Here is a 21,546-nt window from a genome sequence, read left to right as displayed (position 1 = left end):
CTGGCACAATGGGGGGCCAATCTTGGGGGGAGCTATTGCAATACAATTAATAATGATCACACCCAAGTGTTCCTCCCCTGTGTTATTCCAGTTCTGGGCCAGCATCAGTCCAGGGAAACTGGTGAGGTTCTCCAAGGGTAACGCAGGGGAATCTGGCCCTGCATTCGCCCCTTGTGTTATTGAGATGCACTCTGCAGCATGGATTCCTTAACGGACTGAGGGTGTGTCTATACTGCACTTAAGGGTGTGACTGCAGCTCAGAGAGAGACACATGCACCAGAATGGTGAGGCTGCAGATGCAGTGGTCTCAGGGTGACCATGGCTGTTGGATGGAAACAAGGGACAAGCACACAAAACAGAAGAGACAAAGCTTTATTTGAAGGGAAATGCCCTTTCCCATAGCACAGCAGGCATTTGTCTCTCCAGCCTGGGGTTCTCCTGCCCTCTGCCATACAGTGCAATTACCATGAGTTTCAACCAGTACGTGTATCAGTTGTAATCCATTTCAATGCACAAATGGTCACCCTAAGCACTCTCCCCCTTTCCTGCCCCCTCCCATCAGCAACCCCCCCATCCTTACCGGAGGGGAGGGGGAGCAGAAAGAGTCTGGGCAGCCCAGCCCCTTCTTGCCCCCCCCCCGTGTGCTGAGGATGACTCCTTTGCTCCCCCCCCCATCCCTGCAACAGCTTGGCTGTGGGTGGGGGGTGACGAGCCTGTGGAGGTAGCCCCCCCTTGCCTGGAGGGGGAAAAGGGGACCCCTCTGCATCCCTTCAGGCCTGGGATTGGGGGGTGAAGACCCCCCAGAGGAGCAGAGTGACTGGGGTGGGGGCTGGGTAGAGGGTTAGGGTTAATGGCTGGGCAGGGTCCAGGCAAACGTGGTGAGGGGTGAGAGCTCCTGCAGCCGGGGCCATAATCCCCCCACCCAGTATGTTTGGGAACAAGGGCAACACTGATTGTTGGGCCGGGGTGTTCAGTGAGCAACAGACAGATGCAAACCCCCACGAGACAGTCTGACCCTCCCACCCCTCAGGCTCATGATGTTTTGTGCCAATCTCCTGATTCTTTTGGTCTGACTCCTCTGAGGTTGGCGATGCCTTACATTCCTGGGCGCCCTGGGCAGCCCCCTCCCCGGGCTGTGCTGCTTCTAGGGGGCACTAGCTGCTGGCTGGGGTCCCTCTCCCTCTGGCTTTTGACCAATGGGCTGCACCAGAGAGCCCCGGGCCTGGTGATGCAGAGGGGCTCCCGGTCCCCCTGTCGGCCTGGGGCAGCTCAGCTTGGAACCCCTAGATCACCAGGGAAAGCTTAGAGTGCTGGGGAAGGACTCACTCCTGTTGGGGGGGCAGTGGGGGCAGGCCCTGGATTGCACTGGGCAGCGCCCAGCTTGGGAGTCCGCCAATCTCTGCACTTTCCATCCAGCCTCCTGCGTGGGGAGGAGGGAGAGGAGGGTGGAGCCTGTCATTTTACCAGATACAGGAGCTGTCACATGCAGTCTCTGGGAGACCGAGACCGGCAGGAGCTGGGCAGGGAAGGGGAGCTGGGAAAGAGCAGGGGCAGGTGGGAGCTGGGTGAGCAGCCGTCGCTAGGTGTGTGGGGCAGGCACAGGGGCTCGGCTGGAGCAGGGTACAGAGGAAGGAATTGGCAGAAGACGCCAGGGGGCGAGAAGGGAGCAAGTGAGAGACAGTGGCAGGGCGCAGCAGGACCTGACTGGCTGGGCTGGTCTGGTGCACAGGGAGGGCGCAGGGGGAGCTGGGCACACAGGGAGCTGAGGGTGCAGGGAACTGGGAGCGCAGGGAGCTGGGCATGTAGTGGGAGCTGGACTTGCAGAGGGACCTGCGTGCCAGGGCCATCACTGAGGCCAGGTGCCCTGATCACACTTGGTGGATCCCATCGGAGAAGGAGCAGGGGACAGCACTGCCCCTGCAGAGGCAGGGACATGAAAGAGGAGCTGGACTAATCCCTTGTCCTCGGTGCTGACCCCCAAAGGCAGTGGGAGAAGTGGCTCCCTGCTCCAGAGATGCGGGGAACACGGCAGCTCTTTGGGGTCAGGCGGCTGCTGCTCCTGCTGGCAGCGATCCCACTCACACAGGTAAGTGCAGTGCCGATGCTCCACAATCTCCTCCCTGGGCCAGTGCTCCAGGCCGAGGATCCCACCCACCTGGGGCAGAGGAGGGCCTGGGATGGGTGGGAGGGGCAGCACCTATGCTGGCAGATGGAACTGCGTTAGCCACCCACTCTCATCACTGTATGGTGCGGTGTCACAAGGCAGCCAGTGCCAGATTGGCTCCCGTTTCAGTGCCTACCAGTCCCCAGGGCTTCATTTGTGCCAGGGCCTGGCAGTTCAGAACCTCATCACCTCTGGGCCTGGCAGTTCAGAGCCCCGGCACCTCTGGGCCTGGCAGTTCAGAACCTCATCACCTCTGGGCCTGGCATTTCAGAGCCCCGGCACCTCTGGGCCTGGCAGTTCAGAGCCCTGACACCTCTGGGCCTGGCAGTTCAGAGCCCTGACACCTCTAGGCCTGGCAGTTCAGAGCCCCGGCACCTCTGGGCCTGGCAGTCCAGAGCCCCGACACCTCTGGGCCTGGCAGTTCAGAGCCCTGACACCTCTGGGCCTGGCAGTTCAGAGCCCCGGCACCTCTGGGCCTGGCAGTTCAGAGCCCCGACACCTCTGGGCCTGGCAGTTCACAACCTCGTCACCTCTGGGCCTGGCAGTTCAGAGCCCTGGCACCTCTGGGCCTGGCAGTCCAGAGCCCCGACACCTCTGGGCCTGGCAGTCCAGAGCCCCGACACCTCTGGGCCTGGCAGTTCAGAGCCCGGCACCTCTTTCGGTCCCCCTGCCCCAGGGGTTCCTCAGACTGTTTCCACCCCAGAGAAGCACTTAACAGTGGCTGAGCAAGGACAGCAGGGCTCCCCGCTGGGGCTCCCCAGTGGGATGGGGGAGGGCTGTATGCCCTGGGGGCAGCTCCCCAAGAGCCCTCTGCCAGGTTGGCCCTGCCCTGCTCTCTGACCCAGCTGCTGGCCTGTCCCCTCCCTGGCTGTTCTGGAGCAGGCTGCAGCAGTGGGCTGGCTGGGAAGTCTCTGCAATACCAGCTCAGCGGCAGGATTGGAGCCGGACAGGCAAAGAGACACTTTCCGTTTTGCCCTGCAGCGCACAGAGAGTTTTCTCTTTCAAGGAACAAAAGGCCCGCCCCACCCCGCAGAGAGCTGATGGGCCAGGAGCTGGGGTTCCAGGGCTCGGTGTGCCCCGGGGGCTCTGAGCTGAGGCTGCCTCTTTGTGCGCTGGCTAATGTGATGATGGTGAAGTGAGGCAGAACTCACTGGATGGAAACAAACCTGCTGCTAAGGTCTCAGGCTGGGGCTGCCAGCAACATTCCAGTGAGCTCGGGAGCTGCTGGCCCCTGGGCCTAAGGGAGCAGGGTGGAAGGAGTGCGGCAGGCAGGCAAAAGGTGGCACTGCCAGGCTCCTACAGAGAGCCTGTACTGGCAGCTGCTTCTGCCTCTCTGGAGGCAGCCCCTCTGCTATTGCCTGAATTACCCCTGACCCTCCCCAGGGACTTGGAGAGTCATAACTTGAGACCTCTTTGACCCCATCTCTCCTCTGATCCCCATCCTGGAAGTACCTGGGCATCTCGCAGACTGTAACGTATTTAGCCTCACCCCCCACCCCACCTCAGAGGCCAGCAGGGCTGTTCTCCCCATTGCAGGGATGGGAGCTGAGGCCCAGAGACACCAAAGTAGGTAGGCTCTGAACTCCCACCTAATTAGGCACCTTTGGCTCTGGGCCAGAGTGACTTGGCCAAGGTCATGCAGGGAGTTCGTCACAGAGCAGGGAACTGAACATGGGTCTTCTGAGCCCCAGGCTAGCAGTGAAATCCTGGCTTCTTCTGTCCTCTCTGTTCCTGCCTTGCTCCCAGGCAGAGGTACCTGAGTTCACCTGAGCAAAGGACAACCTCTCCTGTCCCCCTGCCCTCCACAACCCTGCCTGGAGGGGGAGCAAACTAGGAGGGGAAGGTCCCGCACAGGCATTCTGCACACCAGAGGGGTGCTGGATGAACGGCTCCACATCAGCCCGGTTCTGCCTGCCAACCCTCCCCCCTTCGCCCTTTGGGATGGCTCCCAGGCAGCACCTGGCCCCGCCACAGGGTCACAGGGTGGGGAAGCGCCATGCACCCCCATCCTGCTGGCAGCATCCACCCAGGCCCAGCGCACAGGGCACTACGATTCCAGGGCTGGGCAGGGGAGGGGGATGCTGCAGCAAAGGGCATGACCAGCTCTCCCTTCTCAGCTTGGTTTGGGCTCTTCAGGCCTTGGGCAGACTCCCCCCGGAGCCAGGACCTGCTTTACTCTGCACATGGTCCCCCTTGGCCTAGAACCCCTGCAAGCTGCTCTGGTGGTGCAGAGAGGAACGCTCCTGGGTGAGGGGGCTCCCCCACCTTCCTGTCCCCACCTGCTCCCAGGCCCTAGCATAGGGGGCTGTCAGAGTGGATGGAATGGGGTTGGGAGAGGGCGGGGGGGACACACTGCGGTCTGGAAAGTCTCTGCTCCTCAGCATCCATCGGGGCCCTGGGAAGCAGCACATCAGCAAGAGCTGCCATGTTCTAATGGCACTGGGGCCTGCGTCAGACCCCAAAGGGGTGGCATGAAGGTGCCACCTTAGCCTCCTCCCCAGACGCCCTGTTAACCGGAGCCCTTGTGTGCGTCAGTGCCACAGCTGCCCACTTTAGGGACAGCCTCGTGTTAACCCTGCTCAGCCAGAGCACGCTATAGCCCAGCCCAGCCAGTGCTAATGGGCAGGGTTGTTACCTGCAGGGCCAGGCCTGGAGACCGTGGGCCACCCGGAATCTCTGTTACAGGGGCCAACGTGTGGAGCAGGAAGGGCCTTTCTCAGCTCCTGGCTCTGCCTGGCTATTGCTGCTGCTCCATTCCTCAGTGCTGCCCCCATCCCGGAGCCCCATAAGGGAGGGCAGGGTCCCAGGTCGGGAACATGGTCAGGTGGGGTGTTGAACCCAGTGACCCTGGTGGCCAGGGACTCCTCTGCCCCCGATTCCCTGGTGTTTTGCCTGCATGTTCATCCCCCCCGGGGAGCAGACCCTGCCCATCACACTGTAGTGAAGCTGTCTGTGGGGTGCAGATGGGATCCAGGGGCAGCCTGAACCCCCGCCCCTTGCCTAGAGACACAGGCACTGCCAAGGGGGGGCCTGGAGTGGAATGGAAGTGGGGGAGAGGAGAGCACTGAATGGAGCCTGCTGTCTCCAAATGGGGCAGATTCTGTGGTGGGGTGCCTGACGCAGCAGCTAGGAGACCAAACAGGCTGATGGGGCTGTCCCATGTGCCGCTGCAGAGGTGCTCCCTGGCAGCCCTGTGTGCCTGTTGTGCCCCCCTAGAGCAGGTGGGGAGGGGCAGGGGGCAGCGTAGTGGCTCCCCCACAGCTGTGCCAGTCAGCACACCTGTGGTGTTCTGCTTCACTGCCGCTCTATGTCCCCAGCACACGACTGACGCCAGGAGCAAGGCACAGGGAGGGAGCCATGTCGCGGAGGCCTGGTGTCTTACCCATCATGCTTTGTTCAGGGCTGTGACTAAAGGCCCAAGCTAGCTCTTGGGTACCCAAGGCCACTAGACCTGAAAGCAGCCTCTGAGTTTAGGGAAGTCCAACGTGAGGTGCTGTCAGGTCCCCTGAACCCTAACGTCTCTTTGACTTCACCACTAACCCAGCTGGAGTTACTTTAAAATGACCTGAACCTGAACTTTCACAGTAACCTTAACTCTACCTCCGGCCCGTAACTCTGCTGCCATCCTCACCCTGACCTTTATGTTTTAGTAACAGAGCTGCAGAGGTGACACACACTTCTGAATAGCTGATGCTGAGAGCGGGGATCACCTTTCTTAGGGAGCTGGGAGATTCCCCTACTGTCCTTCGGCAAGAGAGAATTCAAGCCCAGCTATCGCTGTCGGAATGAGGAACCCCAGGCACGATCACAACTGCAGTTGCTGCCAGCCCTGAGAAATGTGTGCTTGCAACAGCCACGTCTGGGCTGCACAGCAGAACGCAGAGAGCACTAACGCATTCCTGGAGGGAGGGCAGTTGTATTGCATTTGCAAATTCTGGCTTGGTTCCTGCACCTGACAATCCCGGCATTGGAGACAGAGAAGGGAATCAGTTAGCGACCCCCCAAAGGGACACTTGCTGAATTGCCCCAGGACCAACTCAGCAGCAGCTGCTTCCTGGAAATGACAGTTGAGAGCAATTGCTAATAGCAAGAGAGAACAAGCTTCCGAAGCAAGGCCACTGGGTGCTCACTGCCTCCAAGGCTTGGAGCTATCCCAGCAGGATGTGTGCATGCAGGGTCCAGCAGATGCCATGGTGCTGTACAGTGTGGGGAGTCCTTCTAGGGCCCAATCCCACAGGGTGCTCAGCAGCCCCTGGCAGAGCTGAGAAGCCTCAGCTCCCATTGGTTTAGGTTCAAACTGGGGTAGCTCAGCATTGTGCAGGATCAGGCCTATAATAGGAAGACCCCCACCTGACTTGCCCCTTCACTGGAGTCTCTGCACAGCTGGGTTGAGATGAGATCAGAGTGACAGCTCAGCCCTACTCCCGTAGGTCCCGTTGGTCTGTTGGCTGTCTGCTCAACATGCTGACACAGGGCTCTGAGCAGGCTACGAAGCTCTGGAGACAACTCCATCCCCATGAATAGGGATGGAAAATGCTGAGCTGGTGAGGGATCCAGCCATGTATTTTGAACACATGCATCACCATGATGCCTGGGAGCAAACACTTTCACCTGTGCAAACCTCCCAGAAGTCCACAGGGCTTAACTTAATTCTTTATAAGCAAGGATGGGTTACCTACCTCATCACTGCAGTCTAATCCTAAAGGACACATTGTAAGGTCCTGTTCAGGTGGTTCAGCATGATTCAGAGGATCATTGAACTCAGCCATTTCCCCTGCCCCCCAAACATTAAACCATAGGCTGAGGTTCCATGAACCACTCCAACCTCCCGTTCACACACACAGACCACCACGTTCACCCGCTAGCATGCAAACACCCTGTGATCAAACAATAGCTATTCACTGTGACTAAACCATAGCTTCCTCTCAGAACCATGCACAAGCACTTTATGCCAGCCTCTCAGTCACGTGGCGTTGTGAGGAAGCTGGTTTTTAAACACAGGTGTGCATAAATTCACCAGTTCCTTCCAGACTACTGGGATCTAGCGAGAGACTTGGAATCTGCCCTGACATGCACACAAAACATGATACTACCTGCTGTTTCTAACGGGCAAACAGAAAGGTGGGTTGAGAGCACAGCTGCACCCAGAATATGCAGCACCTGCATAGTGGATTTGAACTCCTCATCCTTGAAAGACCGTGTGCTCCTGGAAGCCACCAAGGGAATACATTAGAGTTCCTGAGAGTGCCCAGCTCTGTACCATAGAAACATGTCCAAATTGCAGTATTTTCCTACTGAGCAAAATAATTCTGTGCACTGCTAATTAGACAAATATAATGAACATTGACTTAATCAGACCTCTCACACCAGATCATCAAACGATGACTTTTCTGTAAAAGCAGGAATTGTATGTGCCATAATGAACGAGGCAACTGGATGCCACAGAACAAATAATAGACTCAAACTGTAAGCTCCATGTGGAGGGACTGTCTCTTGGTTTGCATTTGGACAGCAACTCACACAATGGCATCTTAGTCCATGGTGATACAACTAATCATATAGTCAGCTACCCATATTTGCCATGCTAAAAAGGCACACGGTATAAATGCCTGGTCCAACTCCCATTAAAGTCAGCAGAAAGAGGTTTACTATTGATTTAAGTGGATGTTGGATCTGCCCATAAATACTAGAGCAGGGGCAGAGTTAAGGTCATTTGGATGCTGCTCAGAGAGAAGGTATCTCTGTGTGTGAACTGGAGACTAAGACTTGTGTCAAAACTGTTGATGGAACCTTATGATATCCTTAGTTTTTAATGTTTGAGGGAGTTGATGGCTGTGCTCAGTGGTCCTGTATGTCTGCTCTAGAACTGCACAAAGCAGCTTAAACTGTAGCTAAGTTTTTGCATGGGAATTGCCTTTGTTGTTTGTAAAGTAGCGTGCCAGATGCCTCTGGTTTTGAGTGTGTGTCTGCAGGAAGATTGAACACTGGCCAATGCTTTCTGTGTCAGGGGTGCAGAGGTTTTCCTAGAGCAACTATGATGGTTCTCAACCCTTTTCTTTTTGAGGCCCCTCAACCATGCGATAAAAACTCCATAGCCCAGCTGTGCCACAACAACTGTTTTTCTGCATATGAAAGCCAGGGTAGCAAGCAGGGCAATTGCCCAGGACCCCATGCCACAGGGGGCACTGCGAAGCTAAGTTGCTCAGGCTTTGGCTTCAGCCCCAGGTGGTGGGGCTTGGTGCCCCAGGCTGCAGTCCCGTGCAGAAGGACTTCAGCTTCCTGCCCTGGGCCCTAGTGAGTCTAACTCTGGCCATGCTTGGCAGACCCCCTGAAATTGCTCACAGCCTCCTAAGGGGCCCCAGACCCCTGGTTCAGAACCACTGGTTTAACCAATTCCTGAGCTCCTCAGACTCCATCCCTAACTCCTTAGCTCTGTCTGCCTCCAGTCCCTAGCCAATCTCATTCACTGGCTGCAGCCCACCATAGCTGTACACTCCATTCTCCTCCCTTTGTGAAGGTCTATGGGAGGGAGCCCTGCAGATCCTGGCTTTCTAAAGTCCCCAGAGCAGGTCTCCCTTCTGATGGACCTTAGCCATTCCATGTGGTCAAAAGTGCCTCTACATCAGAACTTCACTGTCTCTGGCTCTGTCCAAGCCCCCAGTTCATATGCCCCCTTGTCCCCGTGACCTCAGCTCCCAACTCCTGGAATGCCGAGATAGTGAATCAGTGTCCCTGGGAACCCACTGCTGGGAAATGTTTGGAATGTCTGAGATCCCCTAGGAAAACCTGAGGGATAGCTCAGTGGTTTGAGCATTGGCCTGCTAAACCCAGGGTTGTGAATTCAATCCTTGAGGGGGCTATGTAGGGATCTGGTGCAAAAATCTGTCTGGGGATTAGTCCTGCTTTGAGCAGGGGGATGGACTAGCTGACCTCCTGAGGTCTCTTCCAACCCTGATATTCTATGATGATTTTATGAAAGAGGAATTGGACATGTCTATGGATCTCTGATGTCACCTGCATTATCGCAGTTAGTGCTAGCACAGAGTATCTGTAGGGAACTAAAGACTCCTGCTGTAGGGTCTCATAGAATGATAGAAATGCCAGCCTAGAAGGGACTGTGAGAAGTCATCAAGTCCAGCCCCCATTAGGTACACCCTCCCAATTTGACAGCAAACCATTGATAATTACTCTTTGAGTATGTTCTTTCAACCAGTTGGGCACCAACCTTATAGTAATTTCATCTAGATCACATCTCCCTAGTTAACTTATGAGAACATCATGCGGAACTGTGTCAAAAGCAGCACTAAAATCAAGAACTACAACCTATCCTGAAGGATGATCTCTCACTCTCACAGGCCTTGGGAGACAGGCCAGTCCTCACTTGCAGACAGCCCCCCATCCTGAAGCAAATACTCACCAGCAACTACACACCACACCACAAAAACACCAACCCAGGAACCAAACCCTGCAACAAACCCCGGTGCTAACTCCGTCCACATATCTATTCAAAGGACATCATCATAGGACCTAACATCAGCCGCACCATTAGGGACTCATTCACCTGCACATCTACCAATGTGATGTATGCCATCATGTGCCAGCAATGCCCCTCTGTCATGAACATTGGCCAAGCCCGACCAAAAGAATAAATGGACACAAATCTGACATCAGGAATCATAGCATTCAAAAACCGGTAGGAGAACACTTCAATCTCCCTGGTCACACAATAATGGACCTAAAAGTGGCAATTCTTTTACAAAAAACCTTCAAAAACAGACTCTAACGTGAAACTGCAGAACTGGAATTAATTTGCAAACTGGACACCATCGAATTAGGCCTGAATAAAGACTGGGAGTGGTTGGGTCATTACACAACCTAATTTCCCCCATACTAATTTTCCCCTACTGTTACTCACACCTTCTTGTCAACTGTTTGAAATGGGCCATTCTCATTACCACTACAAAAGTTATTTTTCCTCCCTTGGTATCCTGCTGTTAATTGAATTGTCTCGTTAGACTGACCTCCCACTTGGTAAGGCAACTCTCATCTTTTCATGTGCTGTGTTCCTGTTCCTATATTTTCCACTCCATGCATCCGATGAAGTGGGTTTTAGCCCACGAAAGCTTATGCCCAAATAAATTTGTTAGTCTCTAAGGTGCCACAAGGACTCCTCATTGTTTTGACTAAAATCAAGCTATATTATGACTACTGCTTCTCCCCCCCCCACACACACACACACTAGGTCAGTGATCCTATCAAAGAAGGAAATTAAGTTGGTTTGACAAATCCATGCTGGCTGTTCCTTATAACCGTATTATCCTCCAGGTGCTTACAAATTGATTGTGTAATAATTTGCTCCAGTATCTTTCCAGGTATTGAAGTTAGGCTGACTGGTCTATAATTCTCTGGCTCCTCCTGGTTCCCCCCCCCTTTTTTTAAAGATAGGCAGGGGCGGCTCTAGGCACCAGCAAAACAAGCTGCTGCCTGGGGCGGCAAAATATAGGGGGCGGCAAAAGGCTCATCCTGCCGCTGCGAGCCGAGGAGCGGCCCGTCCCCTGCAGCCAGGCGTGGTCGCGCTACCGGCTCCGCTTGGGGGAGAGGGATGGCCCCTTACCGGTAGCGCGGCCCCGCCTGGCTGCAGAAGACGGGCCGCTCCTCCTCCGCTTGTTCCCCAGGTCCTAAACAGCCCGGCTCAGAGCTGCGTGGTCAGGGGGCGGGGCTACAAGCTCCGGGCCGAGCGGAGGCAGCTGAGCTTAGCCTGGAGCTTGCGGCCCCGCCCCCTTCCCACGCGGCTCTGAGCGGGGAAGAGCTCAGCCCCGTCCGGAGCCATGCGGCTGCCACGCAGTGAGCCGGGGGTAAGCAGCCGGGGTGGGGGGGGGGGTGGCTAAGGGGCAGGGAGTCCCGGGGGCAGGGAGGGGGTACAGGTTCTGTGTGTGGGGGCGGTCAGGGGCCAGGGAAGGGGGGTTGGATGGGGGGGTCTCAGGGAGGTGTTTGTCAGGCACCCCCTGACCCCATTACCCCCCAGGCCCAGCCCTGACCCCCAGCCCCTCTGAGGTGGGCACCCCCCTCACCCCATTCCCCCCACAGCCCTGACCCCCAGCTCTGAGCCCAGCCCCTCTGATCCAGACACCCCCCTCACCCCATTCCCCCCACAGCCCTGACTCCCAGCTCCGAGCCCAGCCCCTCTGATCCGGACACCCCCCTCACCCCATTCCCCCCACAGCCCTGACCCCCAGCTCCGAGCCCAGCCCTTCTGATCCGGAAACCTCCCTGACCCCATTCCCCCCACAGCCCTGACCCCCAGCTCCGAGCCCAGCCCTTCTGATCCGGAAACCTCTCTGACCCCATTCCCCCCACAGCCCTGACCCCTAGCTCTGAGCCCAGCCCCTCTGATCCGGACACCCCCGACCCCATCCCCCACTGCCCTGACCCCCAGCGCTGAGCCCAGCTGCTCTGAGGTGGGCACCCTCCGACCCCATCTCCCCACCCCAGACCACCAGCTCTGAGGCGAGCCCCTCTGAGCCAGACAACCTCCGACCCCATCTCCTCACAGTCCTGAGCCCAGCCCCTGTGAGCCGGGCACCCCCCAGAGCCCAGCTCCCCACCCAGCCCTGGGCAACAGCAGCACCACCTCCAGGCAGTGACAGCCCATTGGCACCAACCATCACCATCACCCAGCAACAGCCCATTTTGTAATTGCAAATGTATACAGACCAGTAAAGCATTTAATGTTTTTAAATAATGTATTTGGTGTATTTTCAAATTATTACAAATTAATTTTCACTAGTTATTTTTTACATTTCCAAATACATGTTACTATAGTATTGCAACTTTTTTTTATGGAAGGGGCCCCCAAAATTGCTTTGCCCTGAATCCTCTGGGTGGCCCTACCCAGTGTGTGTGAGGAGCCGGGGAGGGAGGGAAACGGGGTCCCCTGGAGCCGAGCCCGGGCTGCGATGGCGGCGAGGGGCTCCTGGAGTGTGTGAAGAGGTGAGCGGCCGACTGGGTTCGTCGGTGCTGAGCAGGTAGCCCCGCAGCCGGAGATCCTCGCCTTCCCTCCTGCCAGGGCTGGGCCAGGGCACCGTGAGGCTGAAGAGCAGCAGGTCCAGGGGGCTCTCCAGGTCTTTGGCCGCCAGCATGTCGAGGGTGAGGGCGGTGAGCACGAACTGATCCACCTTGGCCACCAGCAGTGCTGCGAAGCCCAGGGATGGGGCCGTGTTCTTTGCGCCACCCCGTAGCCGTGCCGCCACCTGGAAGTACTCCCGCTCCGTGCTGCCCAGCAGCTCCACCCGCATGGGGACATAGTCGCAGCTGGGCCACGGCTCGGCTGTAGTGTGCTGGTAGCGGATCCCACATTTGGGGAGGAGGCCAGTTCTGGGGCAACAGGGGGTGTGAGTGGGGGGTACTGGTGGGCGGGGGGGGGCTCATGTCTGGGGGCGGGGGGGGGGCAGCCAAAATTTTTTTTGCTTGGGGCGGCAAAAAACCTAGAGCCGGCCCTGAAGATAGGCACCATGTTTGCACTTCTCCAGTCTTCTGAGACCTCTCCGATCCTCCAGGAGTTCTCAAAGATAATTGCTAAAGGCTCCGAGATTTGCTTCGGCTAGTTCCTGAAGTAACCTAGGATTAATTTCATCAGGTCCTGCTGACTTGAATACATCTGACTTATCCAAATATTCTTTAACCTGTTCTTAACCTATTTTGGCTTCCATTCCTTCCCCTTGGTTGTCAGTATTAATTGTGTTGAGTATCTGGTCACAATTAACTATTTAGTGAAGACTGAAACAAAATAGGCATTAAGCACCTCAGCCTTCTTGATGTCAATTATTAGTTTTCCTAAGTAGAGGACCTACATTTTCCTTTGTCTTTCTCTTGCTCCTAATGTATTTAAAGAACCTTTTCTTGTTGCCTTTTTTGTCCCTGGCTGGGAGTAACTCATTTTGAGCCTTAGCCTGTCTCATTTTGTCCCTACATACTGGTACTGTTCTTTTATACCCCTCTTGATCAATTTGGTCATGTTTCCACTTTTTGCACAATTTCCTTTTTCATTTTAAAACAGTTTCTAATTGTTAGGGATTATGATGAAACCTTCCTGGGGGCAGATTATCCCACATGCGCTAGGGAGGGATCTCCAACGCCTTCCTCTGAAGTATTTGCTGCTTGCGCTGTCAGAGACAGCATACTGGACTGGGTGGACCTTGGCTCAGATCCAGTTTGGCAATGCCCATGTTCCTGTGTAAAACCCAAAAGAAATGACTACTACTTGAGGAAGTGAAATAACTGACCTTACCGACTGCCTGTGCCTCCCCATGAGTGGCTAATGGTTAGGCCAACACACTAGCCATAGGAGCAGAGCAGGAGAGGCTCAAATGGTGACACTGTAGAACCACTTAGCAGATGCCCATATGGCCTTAAACCTTCTTCTGTTCAGCTATCTATCCCCATGCACATCTATCTATCTATCTATTTTTACTGTTACCATAGTATCTGAGTGACTCATGCTCTGTACCGTATTGACCCTCAATTTGAGGCATGGCAAGGCTAATCTGGGCACCCAGTTTGGGACACCTAAGGACTGATTTCCAAAGGACTGAACCCTGGCCTCTCCAACATTAGTGGAGCTGTGGATGCTTTAGTGCCTCTGAAACACCAGACCTGAAGTGTCTCGGGTTGGGCATGCAGAATTCTTTGGCATTTTTCAAACATTGGCCTTACTATTTCTGCACCTCAGTTCTCCAGCTGTAAAAATAGATGGGGGAAAAATCATATTAATAAAGATGGTGTCATGATGCATGCGCCCAAGGGGGCTGAATGGGCATTTCCTAACTTCTGCGTGCTTGACTTCACAACCTGCCTACTGTTCTCTCCTTTGGCACAGAGCAGAGTTTGTGATTTGCTTTGGGAGGCTTAGGGATGTGGGAGGCTATGTAACTGTCCAATCTCATTAAAGGTTTATAACCTTCCTGTCCTTTAAAAAATGTGCCAGCAATGGACTTTCCTGGAATGATCCTGAAATTCAAATATGTTTGAGAGTTCTCTCCCAGATGTCTCGCTGTGCTGTACATTCAGCACTTGTCCAGAGGACAGAGCCTGAAACTTGAATGAACCTTTAATGTACCTGCACTGCAGAGACACCTTCCCACTGGTTTGTCTTGGAATAAGAGAAAGGTTTTGCCTTTCTACAACTACTCAGGTGTCTCCTCTTCAAACCTGTTAAAATAGACAGGACCAAGAACTAGGAAATCTATTGCAGGGAACAACCTTGTCCTGGCTGACAGAGCAATGTGAGAGACGTGTCCTAATAGTTTTTTCTGTCTCTAATATATTTTGTTCTCTTGCTCTGTTTCAAATCCTCTGCTGTCCGTCCATTACCCCCACTCCTGTTCCCCCTGGTAAAGGGCTCAAATGGCTCCATCTTGAAAGCACAGATTCTCTGTATGGCACAGTGGCTTTCAAAGGAGACCTCTTAAACACAGGGCACTCAGAGAGGATAGTAAATGATGATTTCCATGTTTGTTAACACTGTTCACTGGGCAAAGATCATAAAGCAAAGGAAATATGACAAAACCAGGGATAAAGGGTAGCTGCACTGTGAGGACTGCCTGGGGTTGGAATATATGGAAATATGGAAATATGACACACAGGAATATTTTGTCCTTGAACGGAAGGCACGGGTATGTTAAGAGTGAAAGCCCTTTAACACCCTGTGTTCTGGTGTCTGTCCATTTCGTCTTGAAGGTGCAGGCAACCCACCCGGAGTGCTCCATCGTTCTGCATTTACAGGAACGAGAGGCTGAGTGTCTGGAAACAATCAGGAGTGAAAACCAAAGCAACGAGTCTCCAGAGTCTTCCAGCTGGAAAGGTGAGTGAGTTCCAGCACCACTAGGCATTCCTGAAGCCTGTTTGACAGGGGCGAGGTCTTTAGTGGAGAAGGGAAGGACTTGACTCCAATGCTTAACAAATACTTGAGGGAAAGAAAGCCTCGGTCAAAGATTCACCAACACTGGCCCCTGGGTGAAGATGCGAGAGTCTGCAGTATATATTGGAGACCCCAACGAGGCCTGCAGAAAAACAGGGTAGATCAGACTGTCACACAGGCAGCCAAACACAGACACCCCACAATACTTCAAAACCTGAATAGTTCCTCGCTCTGGGGAAGTTTTCATCTAAGTTCAGCAAAGCCCTTTAGAAGGATATTGTTGGAGGAAAAGCCTCTTGCTGGTGCCCACACTCCTTCTTAGGGGATTCTCTTGGATTTGGGCTCAAGGGTTGATGTTCTGCTTTTTAAAAAAACATTGCAAACCAGGGGGTAGGAGGCAGTAAAAGCATTTGTCTACTGCAGGGAAGGTAGGGTGCATAGACAGGTGACCTTTAACCTCCAGACCAGGCCTGCACAACATACGGCCTGCGGAGCCTCACTGTGCGGCCCGCTGGGGGATTCTAAATCCCCCCCCATGGCGCTCTGCAGGCAGTCCAGAGCCCTTTGAATCCCAGCCGCGGCAGGGAATCAAAGGGCTCTGGGCTCCCTGCAGGAGTAGGGAGCCCAGAGTCCTTTAAATCAGGGGTCCCCAACCTTTTTGGGTCCAGGGACCGGTTTCGTTTGCCGGACCCTCCGCAGGCGTGCCTGCGGGAGGTCCAGCTGAGCCGCGGGACGAGCGCTCCCTCCGCAGTCGTGCCTGCGGGAGGTCCGCTGCTCCCGGGGCTCAGCTGGAGCTTCCGCAGGCACGCCTGCGGGAGGTCCACCGGCTCCAGTGGAGCTTCCGCAGGCGTGCCTGTGGAAGCTCCAGCTGAGCCCCGGGAGCAGCGGACCTCCCGCAGGCACGACTGCGGAGGGAGCGCTCGTCCCGCGGCTCAGCTGGACCTCCCGCAGGCATGCCTGCGGAAGCTCCACTGGGTCGGTTCGCGGCCCGGTTTCTAAGAGGCCGCGGACCGGTACCGGGCCGCGGACCGGGGGTTGGGGACCCCTGCTTTAAATCTCAGCGGGGGCCGGGATTCAAAGGGCTCTGCGCTGCCTGCTGCGGCAGGGAGCCCAGAGCCCTTTAAATCCCAGCCGCGGCCGGGAGTCAGAGGGCTCTGGGCTGCTGGCAGCCGCGGGGAGCCCAGAGCCTTTTAAATCCCAGCCGCGGCCGGGAATCAGAGGGCTCTGGGCTCCCCGCTGCGGCGGGGAGCCCAGAGCCCTTTAAATCCCAGCCCCTGGCTGCTGATTGCCCCCTCCCCAGACCCCTGCCCCAACTGCCCCCCAGGACCCCCACCCCCTATCTAAGCACCACTGGTCCTTGTCCCCCGATTGCTCCCTCCCAAGACCCCTGCCCCTAACTGCCCCTTGGGACCCCAGCCCTTATCTAAGCCTCCCTTCTCCTTGTCCCCAACTGCCCCCTCCTGAGACCCCCCCCAACTTCTCCCCAGGACCCCACCCCCTACCTGTCCCCTGATAAACCTCCTGGACTCCCTTGCCTATCCTACTGCTGCCTGTCCCCTGACTGCCCCCCTGAACCTCTGCCCCATCCAACCTCCCCTGCTCCCTGTCCCTTGACTGTCCCCCGGAACCCCCTACCCCTTCTCCAACCCCCAAACCGCTTACTGTGCCACTGAGACCAGCGTGTCTGGCTCCCTGCAGCTCCAGACAGTTGCTGCCATGCTCCCCCATGGAGCCCACAGCCCTCTCCCACCCCCAGCACCTGCCTTCCAGATTTGAACACCTCAAAATTCAGTAGTGCTCAAGCTCGGTTTGGGCAGCTGTTACTTCATTTCAAATATACTGATCCACTGTAACTTGCTGTAGAAAAAGTAGGATAAAATTGAGCAAGAAATGCTTATTAGGACTGGAATTGCTATTTTCAACAGCCATTGCCTTTTTGTTTGTTTGAAAGGAAGACAGTGATATTGCATTGGCAAATTCCCCATAGAAAGAAAGAGTGGAACAAAAGAATAATAAAGGCACCTCAACTTTTCCTCATTTATGGAGGAAAATGAGGTCTTATAATATGCATCCAGATCTCCTCCAATCACACAAGCTGAAAATTGTTCCACTTTACTGCAGCTCTGTAACCATATGGGAACCAATCCTGTCTGAGTTTTGTGCACATCCAAAATTCCGGATGAATGACCCACCCTGGGAGCGTTACCAGTGACCCAGGGCTGGGGCAGCAGCAGGGTGGAGGGAGGGCACTGGTGGGGAGGAAAGGGGGAAGCCCAGTGCTGGGGTGGCAGGGTGTGTGTGTGGGTGGGGGGAGAGCCCAGGACTGGGGCAGCAGGAGGGTATGGGGGGAGCCCAGGGCTGGGAAGGGGGACAGACAATTTTTTTTTGCTTGGGGCAGCAAAAAACCTAGAGCTGACCCTGCCGGGTTCCCCCAGCCGCCGGAGCCCCGGGCCCTTTAATTTGACCCTGAGGGCTCCCAGCCACCTCTTTAGCTGGGAGCCCCTGGTTGATTTAAAATAAAGTATCATCTTCCCACCCCCAACCTTCCTTTTTGGCCCACAGCTGTTTTGGTGGGGCAGCACTGGGGAAGGAGGGTTTGTTTCCACAGGGCTGGGCGGCCCTGGGGCGGGGTGTTTCCTCGGGCTGGGAGGTTTCGGCCCTCAGCTGTTTTCTTTGGAGGAATGTGGCCCTCGCCGCTTTACGAGTTGTGCAGGCCTGCTCCAGACCATGGGCAGCAGGTGAAGCTTCCACTCAGGGAGGCTAGCTTCCCATCCCACCTCTTCCACCCATGGCCCTGCCCCACCCTAGGCCTCCTCTCCACTCCTCCTCTCCTCTCCTCCCAGGGCTGATTGTTCCAGCATTTGTTTGCTAGCAAGGATTAAAATGTGAACAGCTATACTAGTCTATTGCTCTGGTTACATTAATGACAGTGTGTGCATTGCAAACCTGCCTGGTGTGTGCCATGACGTTCACCTTCATCCCCAATGGGCAGCTAGGCCAGTGACCCTCTGGGCAGCAGGGCCCCCACTCCCTCCCACACGTGTGCCTGGCTGCTCCCCCGAGGCAACCCAAACACAACAGTCCCAATCTGCGCTCTGGCTGGGCACCTGCAAGCACGCATCACCTGCCCCTACACTGTCCACACTCGCCGTTGCCTCGGGCGAGCCCTGCCCAGAAGGGAAATGCGGCCTGGGGGCAAATGGGAGGTGAGTGGGGCCAGGGGCATGCGTTGGGTGGGTCCAGAGCCGTTATGGGGGGTTAGGAATAGTACCACGCAGGGTTCTGTCCACCTCGTGTGTGTGAGAGTGGGGGGCTGTTCTCCCCCAGCTGTGGGTTGGGGAGGGGGCTGTCTCCCCTTGCTGGGTGTTTGTGGGGGAGCTTTGGTTCCCCTCTGGTCTGTGGGGTGTGCTCTGCTCCTAACCTTCACTCTAGCTGTCCCCCAGTGTTTTTGTGTAGGAGGCTCTGTCCCTGGCCATCCTCCCATCAGTGTGTCTGTTCAGAGAGGGCTCTGTCCCAGCCCCTCAGTGGATGTGTAGATTGGAGGAGGGATTTTCTCTGTGCCTGGTCCCTCCAGGTGGTTTTTATGGGCACCGGAGAGGGAGTGGAGTGCTGGAGAGGAGCAGCCAGGCAGTGGCGCATGGAGAACGCTGAGCTTTTACAGGTGCCACACAGGTTTCAGGACGGCGGAGGCGGTGGTATCTGCTACTTAGCTTCCCAGGTTCATCAGCAATCTCCCTGGGGAGTCTAAGGGACCCGGGAAGCTGAGTAGCAGATCCCACCACTTCAGCCGCCCAGGAACCTGCATGGCGCATGATAAATAAGCAAAATCTTCTGGCAGAAGCCCACTCCCAGCAGGGAGGGGAAGAGGCAGGGCCACCACGGCCCAAAGGTCTGGCAGCAGGGTCGGTGGTGGCTGCGCCAGGGGAGGTTTAGCCTCTCCTGGCCTATTATACCCACCGCTCCTGCCCCAGACCCCAGCTCTGTTCCTTGCTCTGGGGACAAGATCTGGCATGTTTCCAGTCCCTTCTCACCAATTCTTCCTCGCACTGTAGCAGGGCTGCTCACATTTTCTTGGCCTGGGGTGCTAGTCACAGTGACAGTGTCTCAGGGTGGTGCTAACCCATAGGGGATTCTACTCACGTCAAGGCATATTCTCATCCCACCCCAGCCCTGTGGTATCTGAGCGCCTTCCAGCTGTGCACTACATGACGTGACTAACCTCTGTCCCATGTAGTTCATCCCCTTCCCATGGGGATAGCAGGGGTGTGGTGGAGTAGGTCATTTTGGTAGGCCTTTGTTTCAATGTGTCCATGCTGCTGTATGTGTGTCAATGAAGGTTGGACAGAGAGGCATGGCTGGTATTCAGACCAGGAGGTGGGGAGGTTTCTCTCCTCTGGGGGTTCATTCCAGAGTCGGGGCTGGGTCCTGAGAGCGCTCAAGCTTCCTGCTTGGGGCAGAAAGTTCTGTGGGGCCAGAGGAGCAGAGCCTCCTGTGCTGTCCTCATCCCAGAGCTCTCAGCTCTTGGTGATACACTGGTCCCAGGCCCTGTAGTGCCTTGAAGATAGGGCCTGAGACCTTGAACTTGACGTGCTGTTCTATGGGAAGAAGCACAGGATGTGGCCGAGGAGACGCACTGCAGGACTCCGTGCTAGTTGGAGGATGGCATGGGGACCAAGGGGGAGAAAATACATTCGGGAGGAGGACAATCAAAAGGAACATCGGATGGTGAACAAACCGATATGGGCAAGAGCCTCACAATCTGCTCTGTTACTAGTATTACAACAGCTGCAGGTGAGCCCAGGGCCCCATTGTGCAAGGTGCTGCATGGGGTGAGACGCAGACCCTGCCCCAGCGAGCTTACACTCTGAACCGACAAAGAGTGGGAGGAGAGCCAGAGTCAAAGCAATTTGAACCAGGTCACCCAGCAGCAAAGCCAGGCTGAGAACGCAGGTCTCTGCAGTGCTGCCCCACGCACCAGATCACATGGCCTCTAGCGAACAGTGTGAACTCAACCGGCAGAAGCCCCAGCCCTGCATACTAACCCAAGCCAAAGGCTGCAGAACACTTTAGGCTCAGGAATGGAGGGCTGGTCTCTGTCCTGGGAGGGCACAGAGAACCAGGGTTTGAAAGAGAAATTCCTAAAATGACCTCAGTGGCTTCCCCAGAAAGGGCCCTGAAATTCAAACATTATGAGCTGGATAAAAATGAGATACATTCCTCAGGGTCAGCAAGAGCTCTGGCCTTTTTCCTTTGGGTTTCCACATGACGGATTCTCTATCCCCAGACGGAGCCTTGTTTGGCTCCAACCGCCCCCACCTTCCTTTGCCATCAGTGGGGTGGCTGAGCTCCTCTAGTTACTGCCCCTCGGGGGGAGAGTCACGTGGATGATGCCCTAGTACGATGGACGTACAGAAGAGGAACAGTCATGGTCTGTTATGAATGTCAGAAAGCTGCCTGCTGAGCCAGAAACGGCCAAACTGCTCGGGGCGCTCTCTGAGTGAGCCCAGCCTAAGCCCCAGAGCGAAGAAGGTAAAAGGCCAAAAGGAAATGCAGCCTCCTGAATCCATCTGGAGCTGACAAGAATCCAAAATATGATCCACTGTTTAGTCAGATTTATTCCTAACCTGTAAGCAAAACTATGGCCTGTGAATGAGCTCCTGGAGCCGTGTATTCCAGCACGGCTCATTGCAGGGAAACAGCTGAGGATACGGATTCCTAGCTCAGACCACAAGTGCTGCCCTGTGGGTCATATTAAAACCATGTTTTGCAGCCTGACACAGCCCTACACCACATCCCACAGCCTGATGCCACATCCCACAGCCTGACACAGCCTAACACGGCCCTACACCACATCCCACAGGCTGACACCGACCGACACCACATCCTGCAGGCCACATCCTCCGGCATGTCCCACAGCCTAACACAGCCCTACACCACGTCCCACAGGCTGACACCGACCGACACCACATCCTGCAGGCCACATCCTCCGGCATGTCCCACAGCCTAACACGGCCCTACACCACATCCCACAGGCTGACACCGACCGACACCACATCCTGCAGGCCACATCCTCCGGCATGTCCCACAGCCTAACACAGCCCTACACCACGTCCCACAGGCTGACACCGACCGACACCACATCCTGCAGGCCACATCCTCCGGCATGTCCCACAGCCTAACACAGCCCTACACTACATCCCACAGGCTGACACCGACCGACACCACATCCTGCAGGCCACATCCTCCGGCATGTCCCACAGCCTAACACAGCCCTACACCACGTCCCACAGGCTGACACTGACCGACACCACATCCTGCATGCCGTCTCAGCCTTATGGCACGTCCCACAGCCTGACACAGCCCTACGCCACGTTATACAGGCCAACTCAGCCTTACACCATGTCCCGCAGCTTGATACAGCCCTACGCCACATTTCGCAGGCTGACATAGCCCTGCACCATGCCCC

At 55.7% G+C, this 21,546-nt stretch overlaps 1 protein-coding gene across 1 annotated transcript in view; it reads left to right on the top strand.

The window, feature by feature from the left end:
- The first annotated feature begins 1,591 nt into the window (after positions 1-1,591).
- LOC123356211 (vasoactive intestinal polypeptide receptor 1-like) overlaps positions 1,592-21,546 on the top strand; it is a 79,116-nt gene continuing 59,161 nt past the window's right edge. The window contains exons 1-2 of the mRNA XM_044999202.1: positions 1,592-2,086; positions 14,900-15,023. Of these exons, the coding sequence (XP_044855137.1) occupies positions 2,015-2,086; positions 14,900-15,023 (196 nt within the window). The 5' untranslated portion in view covers positions 1,592-2,014. The remainder of the gene's footprint in view (positions 2,087-14,899; positions 15,024-21,546) is intronic.

The sequence above is a fragment of the Mauremys mutica genome, chromosome 25 (assembly GCF_020497125.1).
Source record: "Mauremys mutica isolate MM-2020 ecotype Southern chromosome 25, ASM2049712v1, whole genome shotgun sequence".
NCBI classification, from domain to species: Eukaryota; Metazoa; Chordata; order Testudines; family Geoemydidae; genus Mauremys; species Mauremys mutica.
This window is presented reverse-complemented; position numbering and strand designations above follow the sequence as displayed.